Source organism: Anas platyrhynchos, chromosome 3 (genome assembly GCF_047663525.1).
Source record: "Anas platyrhynchos isolate ZD024472 breed Pekin duck chromosome 3, IASCAAS_PekinDuck_T2T, whole genome shotgun sequence".
In the NCBI taxonomy this organism is placed as follows: Eukaryota; Metazoa; Chordata; class Aves; order Anseriformes; family Anatidae; genus Anas; species Anas platyrhynchos.
The window spans coordinates 14,670,079-14,691,943 of record NC_092589.1 but is presented as its reverse complement, the minus strand read 5'-3'; the positions used below and the strand labels follow the sequence as shown (position 1 = coordinate 14,691,943).

At 48.9% G+C, this 21,865-nt stretch overlaps 1 protein-coding gene and 1 long non-coding RNA gene across 12 annotated transcripts in view; both read left to right on the top strand.

Moving 5' to 3' along the window:
- SLC8A1 (solute carrier family 8 member A1) overlaps window positions 1–21,865 on the top strand; it is a 104,205-nt gene that overhangs the window by 19,300 nt on the left and 63,040 nt on the right. For all 10 annotated transcript variants that reach the window (XM_072035376.1, XM_038176431.2, XM_072035375.1 and 7 more), the window contains exon 2: window positions 4,678–6,513. In XM_072035376.1, coding sequence (XP_071891477.1) covers window positions 4,678–6,513 — 1,836 coding nt within the window. The remainder of the gene's footprint in view (window positions 1–4,677; window positions 6,514–21,865) is intronic.
- LOC119716382 (uncharacterized) lies at window positions 9,615–16,290 on the top strand. Of its 2 annotated transcripts, XR_011808026.1 has the most exons (3): window positions 9,615–10,029; window positions 10,606–14,325; window positions 14,423–16,290. It is a non-coding gene; the product is annotated as an uncharacterized lncRNA (long non-coding RNA). The 2 variants fall into 2 exon arrangements; XR_005264294.2 differs by having other exon boundaries at window positions 10,606–16,290.

The following is a 21,865-nucleotide window of genomic DNA, read 5'->3' as shown; positions in this document are numbered from 1 at the left end:
CTGAACAGCGATGCTGCTACCAGCCTGTTGCAGACGGCTGCGAACTTCATCGCGCAAAAGTGCAGGAAAGCAGCGGGAAGGGTCTAAAAGTGGATACGGCCCGGGTGCCGTGCCCAGATGGGAGCGGGACTTTTGGGAGGCTGCTGCAAAGGAAAAGCTCTGTGCTGCTGAAGCGCGGAGCAGCTCTCAGGCTGGCTTCGCTCGCAGCACGCAGCCAGCCTGAAGGAGCCTTCCTTCAGCCTGGAGGAGCTCGTGGCAGAGCAGAGGCTAAAAGGCTGCTCTCTCCCCATCTGGCAGCTCCGGAGCTGGGGGGCCAGAGCATGAGCTGGCAGCAGAAGCTCTCTCCTACCAGCTTGTAAAGCCCAGGACTAGGGGAAAGCCTCGAGCTCCCTTCTCCAGACAGAAGGCAAACATCTCTGCAACCCTCTTAGCCTTGCTGCGGGCAAAAACTGGGGTTTTACAGCACTGAAGGCTGGAAGGAAGGCTGGCCAAATGTCCCTTGGATGGGGTCTGGATCTAAACCGAGCTTGCCTCAAAGGGACCGTGCAGCCCCTTGCAGGCTTTCTCCTGTGACTACAAAAGCAGCTGCTGGCACTTCAGGGAGCTTCTGGGGAGCGAGCTGGGGGCTGGCTCTGCTGGCTAGCTCCAGCTCTACCTGAAAGCCTCCAGGCAGCCGGATCCGGGGGAAAAAATGAGCTTTGGGTCTGCCCTGTGGTGTAGGGTTGATGCTTACGGGCAGGGCTGTGCTGATCCAGGGTGGTAGCTTGTGGTTCGTCACCACACGTGTACAGCCAGCTCGTGTGTTTGCTTTTCTTGTTGATGGCCTGGCTGGGAAATGCAATTGAGACACCTTAATGAAAAGCTAACAAAGTTGGCTTTGAAGGGAAGGCTGGCATTCTGGTAGCCTTGCTTCTCGTTAGAGAATAATATGAATGATTTGTCTGGGAATATTCCTACTGCTGGGTTTGCAGCAGCCTGCTGACCATGGGCCGAGACCCCATGCAAATGCCAAGCAAGAGGGTCTCCAGGGACCGAGTTGTTTATTTTGGACTGTGCAAATAAAGAAACGCTGCTAATTTTACAGCAGCTGCTTCTCAGAGAGTTTTGGATTGTCAGGCTCTGGTTGTGTATGTGTAGCCAGCATGTTGTGACCAAGCATTTTCTAACCCTCCATAATTCCTGAGCCTGCTGCTAATAACGCTGATTATGAATTGGTTCCAGTAGGAAGGGTGGGGGGTACCCGAATCCTTTTTGATAACCGCACTGCAGAATGTTGGAGGAAGTCCAACATAGGGTTGCTGGATGCTATGGCCACTCAAAGAAGGTTGCCTGCACGTTGCCAAGGCTGGTGTGTTTCTCCTTATTAAGCTCCAGCCCTTCTCCACCCATCTGGGCTCTAAAGAAAAGCTCCACGTCTCCTGTCTCCTGCTGTCTCAGGGAAAAATGTTGTTTGTACATGGAGAGCTGCATGGAAAGGCCAGAAAGATGGATTGCTCAGATGCAAGCCTCTAGGCTTTGTTCCTCCTGTTTAACGAAATATGGGACTTGATTAAAAAAATATATATTTGTGTTAGAATGTTTGAAAGGGAAGAACATGGCAAATAAAGTTCAAGTGACTTATTAATCTGATTTAGTGAGTAGTTTTTTTTTCTGGCTGAGACTTCCAGTGCTCAAATCCTTTTAAGACTGCAGAGTTGGTCCAAAGTATGATGGGACTCTTCTATTCTTTATGACCTAAATCAGTGACCCAAAGCATAATATTTTCTCTAGAACCATCTGTTTTCTCCTCTTGCCAAGGGGATTTCACAATGCCTGGTTGCTCTGAATAATTGTACATGTGCAAGGATATGACTTGCCACAGGGAGAAAATTAACTGAACAAGGGCAGGTGGATGCTTTGAGTTTTCTATTGATTGAAACTATACTACCCTTTAGAAAGAGAGGGTGAAGAACAACAGAGCTGAGTAATATTTCATGCCCACACCAAATTTTCCTTAAGCCTACATATTTTGGAAATTAATTAATTAATTAAATGCTTAGGAGTTATCTGGGATAAATAGAGTAGATACCAAGCCAGCTTGTGTTTTGACAGCCCCTTTATCAAGCATCTCCAAGAGTCGGTTTGAAGCAGGGTGAAACACGGTCAGGATTACAGATGTTGGGTGACTAATTAATGTTTCGGCTAAACTTCAATGACCATGAACGCACATCTGTTTCAACTTAGCTATCTGCAAAATGGCATACAACAAGGTACTCTTCTTTGTAAACATCATGTTTGCATTTATTTTTTACTTAAGATCTGTAAGCGACGACTAGAGCCTGCATTATTGGGAAGCAGAAGGTGTCTGGGGACTGTGACTTGGGGAGAAATGTTTGGGGTTTCTGACTCCAGCAGCAAGAGCTTCTCGTAACGTTAGCAGGATTTCCAATGCAAACAATTCCTGTATTTTAAATCGAGCTTCATACAGGAGACACGCTTTTTCTTGTTCCTCTTATCTGTTCTTATCACCCAGCTCTCTGAATTGCTCACTTCCTGCTCGGTGTATCTTTTGCCTTACTTAATTAGAAAATTGGGAGGGGGCTGCGGCAGAGAACAACAATTCCTGGTGAGGAGATGCCATTTACATATAACTGCCTTAATATATTTTCAGTATTATTCTTCCCTCCCAATAATCCCACTACAGCATGCTTCAATAAAAGCAAATCGAGCGGAGGGCGTTCATCCGTCGTTACAACATCTCTGTGAGGAGTAGATCCCGTAACGTGGGTGCGAGATGGTACTCACTCCTCCAGACACTTCTTCCTTCGCACACAGCCTGTCCCTGCATAACGAGCCCCTGCCCTGATGAGGAGGGGTGATTTCTGCATCATAAGGAGAGGGGTGGTGGTGATCAGGCGCTCCTTTTCGAGGAGGCGTTGGTGTGTCCCTGTTGGAGGGTAAATGCTTCTCCCTGGGAACGCCTGGCTGTACGCTTGCAGTCAGCAGTGCTGGCTGTGCTGAGAAACAAGCCCTCTCTGAGAAGGAAGAGGGAAGGTGAGCTTTGCCACCCCGCTGGGGTCACATCTAAGCACAGGTGACAGCTGGGATGCTGTCACTGGATGCAGCCTTTAGCACAGATGGGCTGGTCTGCAGCTCCAAGCGCATGCGGCTAAGCATCTGGCACTGAGGGACAGGGTTTAGTGATGGGACTCCGTCGGTCAGGTTGGTGGCTGGACTTGATGATCCTGAAGGTCGTTTCCAACCCAGATGATTCTGTGAGTCTATGATCTGTTGGGCCCCGCGCTGTGTTTACTGGGGAGCAGGCAGGTGGCAAATGGTGGGGTGAGACCTGCCAGGTATTATAGAGGTGTTGTCTGTACCTCCTGCTCATGTCCGCATCTCTGGTATGGACCTGAGAATATTACCCCTCCCTTAAAAGCTGAAATCTTTCATGACTAGGCTCTTGGTTTTGTTTCTGGGCTTTTGTTTTCTTTTTACGAGCAAAACCTCTTCAGCCTTCTGTAGGCTTCAGCAAGGTAAAGGTATCAACATGCTCATTTTCCTCTCTTCATAGAAGCGTTTTTAAGTACTGTGTGATTAAATTAACTTGGAATGGAGAAATGTAGTATGGCAAAGGCTCTCCTTGAGGAGAAAATATAGCTTTAATAACTAGGAATCTGGCTTTTATTGCCTAGTAAAATTGAGAATTTAACACTGAGCATGCTCAGGTTTTTGCACTAAGCATCTCTATGTAATTTAAGGCATCTGCTCTGTAGGTTTATGCACTGTTAACTAACTGCAAACCTCTTTAACAGCTCCCCGACACTGCTGGAAAATCCTGAGGCAGGACAAGGGCAAGTACTGCTGTCATGCCTGATGACTGATGTTGTAAATGGAGTGAGAAAGGCCCTTGCAGGGGAAGCCGGCAAAGCTGACCTAGTGGGAAAAGAGCGTAGGGACAGGCTTCCTCTCGAAGCATGCCAAGAGAGCCATGCTTGGATGCATATGGGGCTCTTTCCAGTTTTGGGAAGGTGCAAAGTGATGCACTGTGGAAGAAATGGCTCCAAAATCATTAATTAAAGACTGCCCTTCTGGTGCGCCGTATGACCGAGGTGCCGTTAAGAGCAAGGTTTTGCCAAGGCTTGAGCTTGCTTCGCGCAGATATGGAGTAGATGCTTGGGAAGGACTGTGAGCAAGAAAAGGCTATAAAATATGTCCTTTACAGTGAATAAAAATATTCCAAAAAATGATTGGACTATAGTAGATTTCCCTGTCCCCTCCTGCTCTTCCCTGAATTCCAGTGCAGGAATGCTCCATCATTTTGAAACATGAAACACTTCTGCCAGCCATGAAGCAAAATAACGAGTTTTAATTAGATGAGAAACAGGAAAATACAACTGAAGAAATAAGCTTTCAGCAAAGAGAGAGAAAATGGCATTAAACATCCGTGTAGCTGAAAGGGGTAGGTGCTAGCCCGCTGGTATCATCTGACTCAGTCCTTGCTCGGAGAGCTGAACTAAAGATTTGTACGTGGAAAGCTGCAGTGGTCATAACACGGTTAGGGCTCATTAGATGGGTCTTCTTGAGGAACGGGGTAATTTGATTATACATTTGGGAAAGGTGAAAAATAAATTGGGTGGAAAAGAAGATCTGTTGTCTCTGGCCAGCCTCAGTGCATCTTTCCTTTTGTCTCCGCAGGTTGAGGACGTTTGGGACCTGTTCGGTGGAAGCGGCCATGTCGCAAGCAACTCACCCACCCACCTTTCTGGTGAACTTCCAACTCCTGAGTGTTGTGGTGGTGCTGCTCGTCCATGCAGATGGCATATATGCAGAAAGCCCCAGTGAAGTGCCTGCGAACAAGTCTGAGGAGTGCACGGGCTCGTACATCTGCAAAAAGGGTGTGATTTTACCAATATGGGAACCCCAAGACCCCTCATTCGGTGACAAAATAGCTCGGGCAACAGTGTATTTTGTAGCGATGGTGTACATGTTCCTGGGAGTATCCATCATAGCCGACCGCTTCATGTCCTCCATCGAAGTCATTACATCCCAAGAGCGGGAAATAACCATCAAGAAGCCCAACGGCGAGACCAGCAAAACCACAGTGAGGATCTGGAATGAGACCGTTTCCAACCTCACGTTGATGGCCTTGGGCTCATCCGCTCCCGAGATCCTTCTGTCTGTTATCGAAGTGTGTGGTCACGGCTTCACAGCAGGGGACTTGGGGCCAAGCACAATTGTTGGAAGTGCTGCATTTAACATGTTTGTCATCATTGCGATCTGTGTTTATGTTGTTCCGGATGGAGAGATAAGGAAGATCAAGCACTTGCGAGTGTTTTTTGTTACAGCGGCCTGGAGCATCTTTGCCTACACTTGGCTTTACATTATTTTATCTGTGTCTTCTCCTGGTGTTGTGGAGGTTTGGGAAGGCTTGCTCACCTTCTTCTTCTTCCCTATCTGTGTGGTGTTTGCCTGGATAGCTGACAGGAGACTTTTATTTTACAAGTATGTCTACAAGAAATATCGAGCTGGCAAGCAGAGAGGCATGATTATTGAGCATGAGGGTGACCGGCCTTCCTCCAAAGCTGATATTGAGATGGACGGAAAGGTTGCTAATTCTCATGTGGAGAACTTTTTGGATGGGACACTGGTGTTGGAGGTGGATGAAAAGGACCAGGATGATGAGGAAGCCAGGAGAGAAATGGCTCGGATCCTGAAAGAGCTGAAACAAAAACACCCCGACAAGGAAATTGAGCAGCTTATAGAGTTGGCCAACTACCAGGTCCTAAGTCAGCAGCAGAAGAGCAGGGCCTTTTACCGCATCCAGGCCACTCGGCTCATGACCGGAGCTGGCAACATCTTGAAGAGACATGCTGCAGACCAGGCCCGCAAAGCCGTCAGCATGCATGAGGTCAACAGTGAGGTGGCAGAAAACGATCCCATCAGCAAGCTCTACTTTGAGCAGGGCACCTACCAGTGTCTGGAGAACTGTGGCACCGTCGCCCTGACCATCATTCGCCGGGGCGGCGACTTGACCAACACGGTGTACGTTGACTTCAGGACAGAGGATGGGACGGCCAATGCTGGCTCTGACTATGAATTCACTGAAGGGACTGTGGTCTTCAAGCCTGGAGAGACCCAGAAGGAGATCCGTGTTGGCATAATCGATGATGACATATTTGAGGAGGATGAGAATTTCCTGGTCCATCTCAGCAATGTCCGCGTGAGCACTGAGGCCTCAGACGAGGGCATTCTTGAGGCCACTCGTGTCTCAACGCTTGCCTGCCTGGGCTCACCGTCTACTGCCACTGTCACCATCTTTGACGATGACCATGCTGGCATCTTCACCTTTGAGGAACCAGTAACACATGTCAGCGAGAGCGTGGGGACCATGGAAGTGAAAGTGTTGCGAACCTCCGGCGCGCGAGGAAATGTTATTGTGCCCTATAAAACCATTGAAGGCTCAGCCAAAGGTGGAGGAGAGGATTTTGAAGACACCTGCGGGGAGCTGGAATTCCAGAACGATGAGATAGTGTAAGTGAAGCTTTCATTTGTTACTTCCAGTCTGTCATTCTCCTGAAATTAAATGCACGTGGCTACCAGAGCTGCACTGGAGGTGTGTGGGTGCCAGTGAGTAGCAGCAAGCTGTGAATGGTCTTGTGTGCTTTAGGGAGCCTGAAATGCTGTGTTCCTGCCTTGTTAGCGGATCAGAGAGTGGCAGCTGCTCGGGGGCACTCCACCCTTCCAGCAGCTGGGAGATGGAACTGGTTTGTGAGGCCAGCCTTCCACCTTCTACCCAGGACCTGAGCAGATCTCTGTAGCCTTGAATCTACATCATAGGAGGAAACACCACTGAGCTGGCTGTTACCTCCATCCCCAGGCAGTCACCTGTCTAAATCAAGTGTGTGAATTGTGGTAACCACTTCCCCTTGACTGAGCTCACTTGGGACTGGAACGCAGTCTGTTCCACTGATACTCGCTTTCAGTTGGCTTTGGAGAAAGCCGCCTCTTCCTTCTCCTTTTCTAAGGGCCTGGGTGACTTTCTAATGCATGCGCTGATAAACTATTGTCATGCAAAGAAACTTCATGGGTAGAATGGAAGTGGAGCCATGTCTGTCTGCTTGTAAATAAAAAATAATCATAATTTAAAAAAAGGGGGGATGAAAGCTGTTGGAGGCTAGTCCTGAGTATTGCTAGGCAGCAGGTGGAAAAACTGTGCTGTAGCTTTGTTTATCACATTATGTGGAGAATGTCAATCAGCCCAGTAAATCACAGTTAAAAACATCTATCCTTGGCTATGTTTTAAAGATATTTTCTTGCTCAGTTGTGGCTCTGCAAGAGCAAAAGCTGGGGCTTGTGTTGCTTCAGCCTCAGGCTCTTCCTGCAGTGAGGTCTGTGCCTACAGACCAGGCCCTGCCAACTGTAGACTTGGTAGCAAAAAAACGCTGAGTAGGACTTGGAGCAGTCCCTGATAAAGGTCAGTCTGTGTCAAGAGACCTAAAAGGTGGCTTGGCTGTTGCATCTTTTACAGCTGGTCTCTCAGGAGCCAGAGCAAACCAAAGATGGGGGTGGAGAGTGGGCCTGATGTTCTTTCCGTTATTTGTACCTGCTCCACGTGAACAGGGAGAAACACAAAACTCCTGGAAGCAGAAAGATGTAATTCTTAGGCAGGGTATTAGACCACTCGATGCTTCAGATTCTCGGAAATAATTGAGCAACAACTTCACAGCTCCGGCATTTTGGAGACCAGAACGTGCATGTTGCTCTTGCTAGGGTCAAGAGCACACAATGTGCTATTATTCCTGGTCTGCACTCCTGAACGATAACTGTAGTAGACAGGAACTCAGTTATTTGATTTGATTTGAATTTTTTTTTCCTTGTGAGGGAAGCAGGAAGGTGTCTGTAGAGTTGCAATGAACTAGGCTATAAGGACATCCCCCGAAGGCTCTTTACTTTTTAACCAGGTCACTCGCTGCTAGCAAAACTGGGCTGCTGTCAGGAAGACCTTGATGTTTGATTTCAGTTCCCCCGAGATGTGACGTGATTACGTGGCTTTGAGGCAGTACTCAGTGGGGCTCGGGCTTCCCCCTTGTCCTGCAGCCAGCACTCTTGCTGAGATATCTGAGATATCTGATGTGGGGCTGGGCTGTGCGTCGGCGCTGCTTTCCCTCTGCCGGCACGGCGCCGGGTCCCGCCGTGCTGCTGCTGGTGGACTTTCCTCCACTGAACTCTTTGCTGTCAATGTTTGTCAGCAGCGTAGTAAGCAGGGGGTGTGCTGGAATTGGGCTGGCCACATCCTGTCAGGGCTGTGCCTTGGCCTCTCGGGGAGTGCTGGTGTGCTCTCCCCGCTGCAAGCCTCTCCCTTCCTTTTCTAGCCGGCTATCTGCATGTGCACGCCAAGCGAGATATGGGGAAAACAGCTTTCTTAGAAAACTGAGCATGGCTTTTTGCGTGCAGATGCCAGGGCATTGCCATCATATCTCTACTGTCTTTAAACCATCTCCCCCTGGTACTGCTGGGAGGGAGGGACAGTACATGGGAAGCACCAGCGTGCACTTTAGGACTTGGCAGCCTGGAGCAGAAGAGAGCTCAGTGGATGGAGTGAGAGGAGGTGGCAGCTGCAGGACCGTGTGTTTACTGAGGGGCTTGTTCGATTCAGGTGGGAGAAGACACACACGTGCCTTAGTACTTTGGGAGAAGGATGGCAGTGATTTTACAATTTGCCATCTGCCCACGTGTCCGGCAGGTAGTAGGCACCCATTTAACGGGTAGCTGCTACAGACCCTGTTCAGGTGTCGGATGGTGTGGGCTGACTTGCATAAGAGTTCCCACAAGTCCACATCTGCCAGGGTGCAAGTTCAGGACAGCCCTGCAGCACAAAGGCAGCGTGGTCCTGAAGCTGAGGTGCTGCTTAGGGGCATCCTCACTTGCCTCCCTGCAACTGCCTCCTGTTCCTGATAGGAATAAAGATGTGCTAGCACAATATGTGGACTATAGAGTTAAAGCCTGTTTGCCACGTCATTGTTAGTGTTGTGCTTCAGCTAAATCTTAGCTATGTAGAATTGTGCAATTCTGCAGCATATTTGACTCAATAAAGTTCTAAAACTTCAATATTTCCCGTGCTGTGGTGGCCAAGAGATTGCCTCGCTGCCCTTTCTAAAGGTCTTCAGTGCCTCTTCAGCTCTGCCATTCTAGGCTGTATTGATCAGCTCTATAAAATTGAGCAAGATATGTTTCTCTGGGACTCTAACAATGAAGGCAGGGCAAGTGCAGGAGGACAGAAAGATGAAAGAAAACTGTGCAAGTCTCTATTATTAGAGGGCTTGTTTGCTGGTAAGACCCAGTAAAATTAGGAACTGCTGGGAGGACGCTGATCTTCTGGAGTCCTTCTTCCACTTCCTAAAAGGCCCAATTACATAACATGCTATTTGTTCCCAGAGTCCAGAGAGAGTTTCCCATTTTGCAATCAATCTGTTGATGTCTCCTTTCCCTGAATACACAAAATAGCAATTTAAGTGCTGTAGAGATGTCCAAACAGAGATGTACAGTGGAGAAGATGTTGGTCCCCCTGTGGAATACTCTATCCTGACAGCTATGTGGGAAAGCTATAGATATCCAAATTGTGTCCCAGCAAGGCCAGCATATTGGTGATGCTGCATAGGCACCTGGGGCTCCAAGACATCCATAGGTGCTACAATGTAAGTTTAAGAGAGACCCTCTCCTCTGGGACTATCCTTAGCAAGGTGATTCTGGCTTTGCCTTGCATCTCTGTTAATGATTACAGATTTCTTGATGAGAGGATGAACTACTAAGATGTTACAGGTGCTTCCTGCCCACCCATCTGCCCCAGGTGCTGTAATCATAAAAGAGGTCAGTGGTTTGTCTGGCCAGTGTGTTTTTGTCTCCTGATCGAACGCCAAATAGCTCAAAAGGAGTCCATCCTCCTGTCTCGGAGGAGGAAGCAATCTTTACCCCAGCTGATGGTATCTCTTCTCCTTGCTGTCTTGAAACATCAGGAGGTGCATCTCTTACAGAGATGACTGCAAAGAGGTATGAAAACTGTGTGTTCTTTCGTGGTCAAGAAATAGCAGCTTCCCTCGAGCTGACATCGCAGCTAGCAAGCTATTACAACCTGCGCTCTGGATGTCTGCCCCCACACACCACGAGCAGAAAAGTTTTCACTGCATTAAAAAGTCAGTGAGGAAGGTGTTATGTAAAATCATACAGCTAACAAATTGTATTGTTACTTCACCTATAAGGTTACACTTGTAAATGCATCGTCAATCTTACGTTAATCCATCTTGTCGTATTAATACATAAAACACATAGTTTAGCTGTTTTTATACAAGGTGTCTGCTGCAGGCTTAGGGAGTGAAATTGTTGGCCCGTCACATATGACTCGTCCGAGCCAGCTTTGGCATTTCTCAGGAAGCATAGTTCTAGGAGTCAAATGCTAGCAGTGACACAAACACCAGCTAAATCGTATGTTTTTTATGGAAAATGTCCCCGGAGATCACACAGCCTCCCTCCCAAGAGCTCTTTAAAAATGTCGATGTCAATAAATATAGATTGTGGCGGGGGGAACCAAGCAGTACTGCTTTTTTAAGTTCCCTTTTTCTTTTCCAGAAGAAGTTGGGTGAGGTATTTCTACAGAAATAGCAAAAAATAAAATCCTGACTCAGCCCTGGGACCTCTCTAGCTCGGTTTTGCATCCATGGCTTGCAGCTTCAAAGGAAAAATGAAACCTCCAGCACAGCCAGCCTTGTATTAGGACTCGGTGGAGGAGAGGGGAGCATCCCAATGTGGCAGAGAGACTGGTGTAAACTAGGCTGAAGGTAAAGCAAGCAAGCATTCCCCTTCCACCAAGAGCTGGTTGTCCCAGGAGGGAAAGATGCAGCTGTAATGGGGTGCGCTCTCACTTCTATTTCTCCTCTCTGTTCACACAATGTTTAGTCTTTCCTGGGCACTCCTAAACTTTCTTAATTAGTCTTAATGTCTTCCACCCATGGGTGTCTCTTTTAAACTGCTGTGCTCTTGTCTCAGTTGCATCCAGGGAAATAAGGCCTTTCCCTGCACCCAGCCGCCTGCAAGTGCTTAAAGGCTAATTCTTGGGTGCATAACTGGAGAATAACCACAAATGGTGACCCCACGCTGTGGTGTTCGCTGCTTTGCACCTTATGGATTGATACCTCAATGCAAGAGGAAGAAATCAAACAGGCCTGAAATATTTTCTTCGGGGGGATTGACCTGAATTTTGGCTTCCCGTTGTGTTTAGGGCAGTCTGAGCCTTCCAACATCAAGCAGAAAAGCAAAGCAGTTTGGGGCTAGGTTGTTTGGCATGGAAAAAAAGAAAAAAAAAAGGAAATTCACTACCACAAGATGAAAATGTGAGTGCCCACCACTACCTACAGCTTCATCAATCAGGAAGCCTGGTCTGGTCTGAGGATGGAAAATCCCTGAGGGTAGCAACTCCTCTACTGCACGTCGCAGAGAGGACGGACAAAGAAATGCTGCTTGGGGACTCAAGGAACAGGGAGATGCTGCCTGCAGCTGAAACCCTGTGATGTACAGGGCTGGGTGCTGGATTTCAGTTTCTCAGATGCCTCAGGAGAACCAATAAAGGTCTGAGCTTGGAAACTGCACGTGCAGTGGTGAGCCTCCAGCTGCACACTGGATGGCTACATTTGGACCCAGCTTGTCCTGTGCATGCAGGCATGGAATGATGTGGACACCATGTGTATATGCACGGGCTGATAAAAAAACATTCCCACGTCTCAAGCCTGCAATGTACATTCTCAGAACTGTGTGTCTATGTGTCTTATGAGCTGATCTGGTCCTCCCCAGAGTAAAGCCAGTGGGTGTGCTCCTGCGGCAAGACATCGCAGCCTTGTAGGACAAGCCCTGCCTGTGGCTTGCCTGGGGAGGGTGAGCGCGGGATGCAGTCTGTGCTGCTTGCCCAAATAAGTCATTCTGCGTGTGCATGAGATCTAGGAACTTGATTTGATGGCGTCCCCTGTGGAGGGGATTAGGCAGCGAGGCTGTGTTACTGGATGAAGCAAGTTGTGCCAGCACGTCACTTGGGGGGACATGGGGGAAGAGGGGTGAGGACAGGAGTGGTTAGCTGTAGAACTGATAGGGTTTTTGTCCTTGAAAAAACAATGTTTCCTTATTTGTAATGAGCTGTTGTTGGCAATTTACCGCTGCCAGCTGCATCTCTGTGGTTGATTAAGGGAGCTTGGATCTTAAATATGTAATAACTCTCTGAAAGCCATTGAGAGGCAGTTATTAGCTTCATCAGGGCTTGCGTACACATCCACTGTGCTCCTTTATGAAAAGGCTACCTATTAAATGCATTGTAGTAATTTATAAAATGCAGGATCTAGGCTTGGTTTAAGAAATTAAAGCAGCAATCCTACCAAAACCTGTTGGCGTGGGAAAGAGTTATCCTGGAGAACAGCACAGCTCCTCAGCTCCTTGCTGGAGAGGTGAGAGCAGGGGGCAGGAGAAGCCCCGTCCCTCTCTGCAGTCTCCTTTCCTTCTCTGGTACATGCCTGAGTGCTGCTGGCAGTGGCACTGCACCAGCTGTGGCACGCAGGTTTTATAGACAGAGCAGGGACCCATCCCTCTCCCTCCTGTGCACACATGGCGAGTCCTCGAGCAACGAAAGGTAAATGCAACCCAAAAAAGCGTGCAGGACCCCAACACAAGCTCTGAGTTCAAGTTGTGCTTGGGAATCGGCCTTCTTCCCCCTGATACCTTGCCTCCAGGCCTGACCTCAGCTGATGGCACTGAAGTAGTTTTGTGGGCTTAAAGCAAGACTGACAGAACAAAAAGCAGGAGCTTTGACTAAAGGTTAGTCTTTCACTGCCACGGTGTTGGTGAAGGTCTCTCTGCACTGGAAGTGGTGGATGTGCTCTCTGTTTTGTCACGGGCACGGTTGCAGTGAAAGTCAGCCCTCTCCACGTCAAACACCACTGAGCCTGAAGGCATCTGGGGAGATATCAAAAAATCTGCTAATAACGCTTCTGACACTGACATCGGTGGCACTGTGCTGGCTTCCAAGAATGGCGATGCTGGATGCTGGGCGACAACAAATAATAACGGCATTCTCCGCTTTAAAAATATCCCAGTGTAAGGGAAAAAGTATTCCCACTGCTGTGCAAGTGAGAGGGTGACCAGCATGGGCCTCCGCCGTCCAGTCCCTATATGGCTCCATTTCCATAGTGTCTGGATGCCTTCCTACACAATCCGAGCGACAATTAAATGCGCCTGGCAGTGGGAAACAGAGCCCTGATGAAGAACCAGGGCATGGACTGGAATCCCCGCGATCAGAGCAAAGCCCTTTCCAGAGGATGTCCTCCCAGTGCAGATGCTCTCAGCCCTTCAGTTTACGCCTGCCTTTTCTCCCCAGCACCTGCCCCCTGAGCACATGAGAGATAAGGGCAAGAAACGTGCCTGGAGACTGCAGATGCTGTGCTCCAAGATGCACTGGTTTCATTGGGAATGATGAAGATCTGAGATGAGATGTCTTTGGCTCATGCAGGTGGGGAGCAGGGCTCGCCTGGCACCAGAGCCTGCAGAGGGCTTTGCATTCGCTTAGTTCAGGAGATCTGCATTCACACTTCAGGCCTGCTTGTTGAAATTTATGTTCCTCCTTAGTGACTGGATGTGTGATGGGACCTAGGGGGATAAGCTATCACTCCTACACAGGGAAAGAATAATATAAACAAAGTCAGTATTAATGGCCCAGGCACAAATGATCCTACCACAGGGGAAAGGGAGGGAAGTGTAACGGGAGATTTACCTGACTCACGAGCTCTCCAGTGACCTGGAACGTGGAAAGAATCATACCAAAAAAAAAAAAAAAACACAGAAAATAGGTCGGCTGAGCAGGGAAGAGTGTAACGGAGCAGCGTGGGTGTGTCAGGTTAGAGTCAGGTTGGGCAGGAGCCGGCCGAGAATTAGAGGAGAAGATGTCCTGCCCACACCTTGGTGCAGAGGGAGGAGGGGAAGGGAGCTGAACATCACACCCCACTGAGAAGCATAATTCTGCTTGGATGTGCTTCAGTCTGTGCTCATGGAGCCATCAGGAGACAACCTCCAGGAAGCCCACAGGTGGAAGATGGAGATAATTTAACCCACCTGTCCCCAGTGTGGATACTGACATTAAGCCTTGTGTTGGTCGGGGAATGCCCAGGGGAGAGCTGCTTGCTGTCCCCTTGAAAGTTTTCCTGGGTGAGAGGTGAGATCTGCGGGCAAGCTCCAGAGCTGCCTTCAGCAGCAGTTCAGCCAGATTATGTCTGCTTCTGTACCTGGAGGAGCTTCGAATAAATCAACACATTATTTGTAAGTACCTTGAAGATAACGAGGAGATGAATAACAGCCAGCAGAGATTTGTCAAGAACAAATCTTATCAAGCCAACCTAATTTCCTTTTATGCCAGGTTTTTGGGTGCAGGAGAAGCAGCAGTTGTCACGTAACTCAGCTTCAGAAGGGCTTTTCATGTTTCCTAGCTTAGTGCTGCTGGGAAGAAGTGCTGGCTAAATGGGCCACTAGGGTGATGGGGTCAAACCTGCCTGAAAAGAGAAACGTGGCACTGGATGGGAGTGAAAAGGCGTTCAGCAGGTGCTCGTCCTGAACTGGAACTTGTTGGGAGCAGAAAGGAAATGTTTGTTGTTGAAGTGTGCAGGTGGCGTGGACAGGTTGGAAGCATTATCAAAGCCAGCATGAGGATTTAGAGAGATGGGCCGAGAGGAAGCAGGATGCTGTGAAGACAAGCGCTTGTGCAAGAACTGCCCTGAGCACAAATTTAAGTGGGAGGGGAGTGACTGAGGCAGGGGCTGCCATCGTGACCCAGCAGCCAAATCTGAGCTCACCATGTCATGCTTTTGCAATGAATGAGGCCGACGTCATCCCGGAGATATTCACCAACTCCAGAAGAAGCTGGGGGGAGTCCAGAGGAAAGTGCAGAAAATGACTGGTGGTCTGAGAAATGTGACCCACAGAGAGAGGCTGCGAGAACTCAGACTGTTTAATTTAGACGGCAGCCTAGGGAAGAGCTAAGCCTTGAGCTATGTAAAGGGCAATCCATGTCTGCAGGGTCTTGAGGCAGCAGTGGAGGCGATTCAAATCAGACAGGAAGGAATTTCCTCCGAGTACATACGGGTCCACCCAGGCGTGGCTTGGGGGAGTGGGTAACCTCTGTCAACAGCAGAGGTCAATGTAGAAGCACTGGTTGAAGATTTACTAGAGATGCTCAGCGTGTTGTCTCTTTTAGGACAGGATTGGGTCAGACGAGGTCTTGGGAACTCTCTCTCTATCCTGTTTTTCTGTGATAGCCAGGCAAAAGCAACCATGGTGTGAGCTGCACTTCAGGCAGGTGGCTTCCGTCCTGCGTGGTCTTCTGCTGGGAACGGGTGGTGGGGTAACATGCAAAGCAACCTAAAGATGGAGCAAAGACCGAACACGTCCACACACACGCAACCTTCAGAGCTTCCCTGTGGCCACCCCATCTGGGCCCTTTGCTCACAACAACTATCTGGGACAGGGCCGGTGCTCGCCTGCCGGCTCTCTCCTTTGCTAATAATTAGTCGCAATCCAGGCTTCCCTGCAGGAGAGCCCCGTCCCCGTGGGGGAAGAAGCAAGGCTGCACGGATTAAGGAAGCTAATTAGCAGGAAAGAGAGCGTTGGTGCTGAAGCCCCAACAGCCAACTTTGAAATCTAGATAAGGGAGCAGTATTTAATTATATACAATTAAAGCACCGCGTGTCAGCCCCCTGAGAACTGGCGGTCTTGGAGAGCCCTCCCGAAGGTGCTAATGAACAGATCTGAAGGTGGTGGTGGTGGATGAGGGGCTACGCATTTGAAACTTCACCTGGCAAGCATACCTGCTTAGAAGACCTTGGAAAATTCCACTGGGATACCAGCTCCTTATTTCTGCGTGGTGTCCTCCCTTTGCCATAGCGGGTAATGGGAACCTGATCCCTTTGGGGGGCTAAATGTGGGGATTGCTCTGCTCCTCTGACACCTAACCACTGAGCGATGGAAACGTGATGAATTGGAGACAAGGCTTTTCTAAAAACGTAATGGAAATTGGAGAAGATCACAGGTATACTTGGCCTGAGGCAGAGAAACAGCCTTTGTGGCCTTTTCTCCCAATGCCCAGGAGAAACCAAACTGCAGGAGACAAAGCTCCTGCCCCTGTGCCTGCCATCCAGGGCCTCCTGGCATCTCCAGGGAGCTCCATGCTGACATTTCCCTTTGCTCCACAGTTCTGCAAGGTTCTCTGAGGTTATTTTCCCACGAGCTTGCTGTAGCCACTAACACAGCTCCTTCCCCTCCCTGCTCCTTCGCCTTCAGAGCACAAATAGCCCCTGACCTCTGATCCTTTACCTTGCCCTCTCCATGCTAGGGAGGCAGTTTGCATTCCCTGCAAAGTTCCTGCCTTGTGTTCAGACGTTTTTTGTTGTGCTCTGGGCTAGCAGAGCCTGCAAGCTTTGTGGGCGTCCAGAGTAGCTTTTATCCCAAAGGCGCTTCTGGGTATTAATGTAGTAAAAAAAAGATGAGGACGGAAAGCTTGGATGGATCTGTATCATCTAGCAGAGAACTGCAGAGGCAACCTGAAGTTTTCTAAAAATCCTCTCCCTCAGCAACTACGTACAAACCCTTAAGAAAGGCTTTAGCTCAGCCTTGGGTGTGAAAGGAGGTGGTGCCTGCTTTAATTAGCAAATATAAAGTGCCTGAAGGCAGTAAGTTTGAAAAGCACAAGCAAAAGCCTTGAGCTCGTTTTCCTGCATCCTGGTCTCCTGGTATTCCTCTCTCTGGCCTGGTCTTTATCCCCAGTTTCTTCCAGGTCCATGTGCAGAACCTGTGGGTCACATTTGCAATGCTGTCACAGACAGCTTCCCTGGTGGTTTGGTTGCTTAAATCTCACAAGAGCTGCAAGCGATGCCAATGCCATGAGGTTTATTTTATTTGTCTGAGTGTTTCTGGTGCTGTTTTCCTTTGCAGTGCCAAGAGCTGAACCCTCAGGGGGTTCTTCACTCATTGTGTTTTAGGTGAAAATTAAATTTCTTGTTGAATCCCAGAGCTCCCAGGGTTGGGGTTTTAAGAAAAATGCTGAATAGATTCCAGAGAGCCCTGTCTGGCCCTTGCTGTGCCAGGGGAGAATTTGCTGTGTTTCTTGGGGGAGAATTGCTCTCTATTCTCCACCCTGCAGAGCTGAAAGGGAAGGTGAGAGGCTCCTCAGTGCCAGTTTTCCTGGGCCTAGAATGAATGAGTGCCTTGGTCTCTTGCGAATATACAAACAGATTTCTACAAAGCACTTGCTAATGAACTGAAACAGCAGTTTGTCCTCTCAGTGATTTGCAGGGAGTCAGTAAAAGACTTAACCTGGGGAGCTCGTTACGCTGCTGAAGCAGTGCATTTTTAGTGGAGATCCTGGGAAGCTGCTGGAGAGCTTTGGCAGCACAGGGAGGAGACCTGTGAGAGCAGACATCGATTGCCTCCGTGCCAGGCTGTGCTGGTGAGGGCAGCTTTGATTCTCAGCCCTGATCATCATAACCTCATGGCCAGGCTAATTGCATGCTGATACCACACTGGGACCATCTATGGCAGGGTCTTGGGTGCTCAGTGGAGGAGAGGAGAGTCCCACACCAGGGTGAAGGCAGCACCACAGCAGCCTACCTGGACCCTTTGCCACACGCTTGGTACAAAGCAGAGACCTGGAAAAGACATGACAAAAAAGGAAAAATCGCATTTGTACGAGTGCTTCCCCCACAGCTGCAAGCGAGTGCTTGCAGAGCTGCAATATGTTTGGGTTCGTGTCCAAAAGCCCCTCGTCCCACTGAAGCCAAGAGCAAGGCTGGGCTGCTGGTGTTTGCGATGGCTAGTTGTGAAAAGCTGCTGGGCTCTTGCTACAGCATGAATTTGACATCCATGTCTTAAATTCACTGAGCCGGTATTGCACGAGTTTCAGCTTCAGTGTGCTTGCAGGGAGAGCCCTGGCTTGGCATTAGGCAGCCACAGTAAAAGCAACAAGGAAAAGAGAATTCTTCGGGCCTTGCCAAGAAAAATCACCGTCAAGGCCAACTCGATTTCAAATGGTGCATGGAGAAGGGAGAGCTAAAGTGGTCTGAACTGTCCTGTTAGTGATCAGCATTTTGGTGCCAAGGTAGCAACACTTTGTGTGGGTGGCTAGGTCCATGTACCCGTAAGAGACAGAAAGGAGAAAGGTAGCGTGAAAAGCTCCATATTTGTCATTGTGTCGATGCCTTCTGTCCCAGTGAGAGCAGAGGTTTAAAATTACTTTGCTGCAAATCAGGGAAAAAATACTGATTTTTGCGAATAGTGTTTACTTAGGGAAGAAAGCTCCACTTTTGAGGAAAGTTGCAAGTGCATAAATTAGTTTGGCAGTCTGGAGAGACCAACTGAAGTAGGAGTTGTGATTTATTTATTTATTTTTAATTTATTGCTTCACAGAAAATTCAAGTTACGGCTTGAACCAAGCTTTCATTCACTGACTCTGGAAACTTAAGCGGGGTCTGAATTTCAGGCAAATGCTTTAAAGAAAAAACAAACAAACAAACAAAAAAAAAAATGGCAAAAGTCAAAGCAGTAACACTTCAGGATTACAATGTCTTTAAAAAAAAAAAAAAAAAAGCAGGTTGAAAAGGTATATATGTCATGCAGCTTGTGCGACAGCTCCTTGCAAGCAGTGAGTTGCTTCTAGCACCCTCGTTACGTGACAGAAAATCCTGCAAAGGAGCGTGGAGGAGTTGCAGAGCTGCTTTGCATCCAGAGCTGAGCGTGGTGATGTCCAGCAGCAGCTGCGGGAAGCAGGGCACAGAGCCCTTTGGTTTGTGGCATGAGCTTTATTCGTTTATCTCTTCTTGAGCCTCGGCACATGTACTAATTAGAGGGGAACTGGTGAGCTCTGCTAACGCATTTGAGCGCGGGTAGCTTTAGGCTTGCATTTGGATCATTAAAAATGAAGCAAAAATGATGTTCTCTTTGCACCAGCTGCTGTGAGCGGGGGCCTTGATTTGGCAGCAGTTAGCTCCCCGGCACCACGGCACTAATGACTGCTAACACGGAAAGAGACGAGTGGCATTAATGCGGTAGGGTGGTGTGAGCCTACTGCATGAAACAGGCAAGCAGGGACCAAGCAAGTTGTGAGCTTTCCCCTCGCCTGTGAGATTTCTCTCCTTTCGCTGGTAAATCCCCCAGGGAAGCCCACCTCGTGTCTCCTGAGGATCTCCTCTGCCTGCTGGTGTGTCCAAGCAGCTCAAGTGACACCTGAGTGAGGTTTAATTCTTCACGGTGGGATCAGGCTGCTGGCTGCAGGCAGGCCGTGTCGAGATGGAGGCCATCAGTTTTTTAAAGCCAGTGACAGCCTGCGAAGAAAGGCTTCATCTCACAGCTGATCTAAGCCACGAACGTGTCACAGCTCCGTGTGTGGAGGCTGCTCGAGGTGGTCTGCACAGGTCATTTCGGTTACGTCCCTGGGGGACAGGCATTGTACAGACATGTAGGTTTTCAATCCTACAACAGCTGGGCCTGGGGAAATGTCTGACTGTGGGTATTTCCTCAGAGATTCCTCACTACAGTTTCTCCTCTCGGTGAAAATGAGGAAAACTGGAAACTTATCACAGAAGTTCGCTTGTTTTTCATTATAAAAATCTAGAGAAAAAGGAATCACGGAGATTTTATGGGGGTATTTGATTTGTTTTTAGAGAAGACATCTGGGGCAAAATAAAATGTCTACTCCTGTTCTCAGTGGCAGAAACACACAGTGCAACACGGCCACCAGTGACTTGTAGGAATTTCCTGAGCTGGGCAGGCCCCGTGCCAGGGTCCTGCTGTAGAGGTGAAGTCACACCGGCTGGGGTTCAAATGTGGTGGAGGAGGAGGTATGAGTTATGTCAGAGCTTTCATTATCTAATTCCTCATTGTCAACCACCTTCTCTCATCTCCGTATGTAATTGATGTGGTGGCAAATAGTTCTTGCCTGCTGGAAGCTGGCTGCCTTTTGAAATGCTCTCACCAGAGATGTGTTTTTTTTCAGCCTTGTACTTCTTCTTCCTCATTATCTTGTCAGCTGGGAGCAGAGTGGAGGAAGGAGAACATATCGGCAGGGGAATGGGAGCCTGCTCGCTCTTTGCCCTGTACACGGGGGTGCCAGGGTTTCAGCTCCTGGCAGGTGATGAATTCCCATCCCTGGCAGAAGAGGTGTGAGGGTGGTGCAGCCTGGCAGGGGCCAGCCAGCTCAGCGACTGCCAGGGCTGGAAATGCCTTCAAGCAGGAAGGCTTGTGGCTTGTCTTGTGGCTGTTCTCATTTGTAGGATCCACAGCTGCTCCTTCAGCAAAGGAGCTCTTTGGAAATCTCAAAGCTATCGGCTGCAGACAAAGGCAGCTCATTTTTTAAACTCTAGTTGAGTATAAAAGAAGAGAAACCTGGGGATTTTGCTTTCCCCTGTAGCTAAACCCCCGGGTTTTATCTGCTGAAATTTCAGAGAGAAAATCCAACAGCTACTAATCCAACTGGTGACCAGAGGTAACCAGGCTTCTGAGGAGTGCAGAAGAGATCACATCTGACAGCAAAATGGCTCTGGAGCAAGTGGGGAAGCTGGGAAGGGTCAGCAGGCATCAAGGTGTCACCACGCCATGACCTTATTTTTGCTCCTCTGGGGTTGGAAAACACTATTCAACCTTCTTCCCATAGTCATCTCTTGCTTTTCCTCCTATTGACCTTGTGTCCAAACCCAGCTTCCCCTCTGTCCCCCCCACCCCCATTTCCCTTGCTCATTTTCGGAGTTTCATGGACGAGGGGGGAGCTGCCAAACTATAAGATCTGCAAACCTGTGGATATATAGAAGATGGGTATTTTTAGCAGCAAGAAGTGACTTGCAGACAGCCTGTCTCGAGGTGCGGTGGAGATGCCAGCACTTGAAGGCTGTGCACCCTGACCAGGTGGTTTCCTGGAAGATCTGCTGCGAGGTGCCAGGATAAATGCAGAACCCTGCAAGCAGGGGAACCTCACAGGGACATTGCCATATTGGCAGGAGCTGGGAGCAGCCTGGGGCCACTGTCGGGTGCTTTGCACCCTGCATGACCCCTCTATAGTATTCTGGGGAGGATGTAAGGGGCTGCCCCAGAGCTCCACTCTCATGCTCAGAACCAGACAAAAAGCAGCATATCAGAATTACTGTCTTCACCTTCATCATCTCAAGATGTTTCTGTGGCCAAATATGCACTGCGAGATACATCCCACATAATCATTACCAGCAAAAGCTGTGGTGGTTTATTTTTAATTTTTTTTTATTGTTATTTTAAACTGCAGCTCTCAAGCCAGCCTCTTCTCCCTCGCCATCACTGCAGAGAGGCTCGTCATGTTTGATGGTTGCTTCTGCCCCGCGAGCTCGCCGTTTGCTGTGGCAAAGCCAGTTGATTTTAGCGGCACTTTGGCATTGATTGAGAGCAAAACCTGGGTGGTTGGTGGTTTTGTGACTGTGCTCTGCTGAGATGCAGCGTGAGCTACAGAAAGAGAAACAAAAGAGGGCTTGTGTTTAAATAGAAACAGTTCTCGTGGTTTTGTCACCGCATATGGCAGGACATATGCAGAAATGAATTTGCTGCTGTTTGCCCGGTAACAATAAGCAGGTTGCAGGTTGAGGCAGCACGTTAGGTCTCAGAAAAGAAAGCATGCATTTTCTTTTATAATCTCTGTTTCAGAAATTCAGATGTTCACTGCTGTTTTCTCAAAACGGAGTTACACGAAGTTAATTGGTAGCAGGGGAGGCATCCAGCCGCAGTGAAAAAGCAGCAGCCTGCCCCGGCGGGACTGGAGCTCATCTGCCTGTCGGGCTGCCTTGTGGGACGCCCTGTG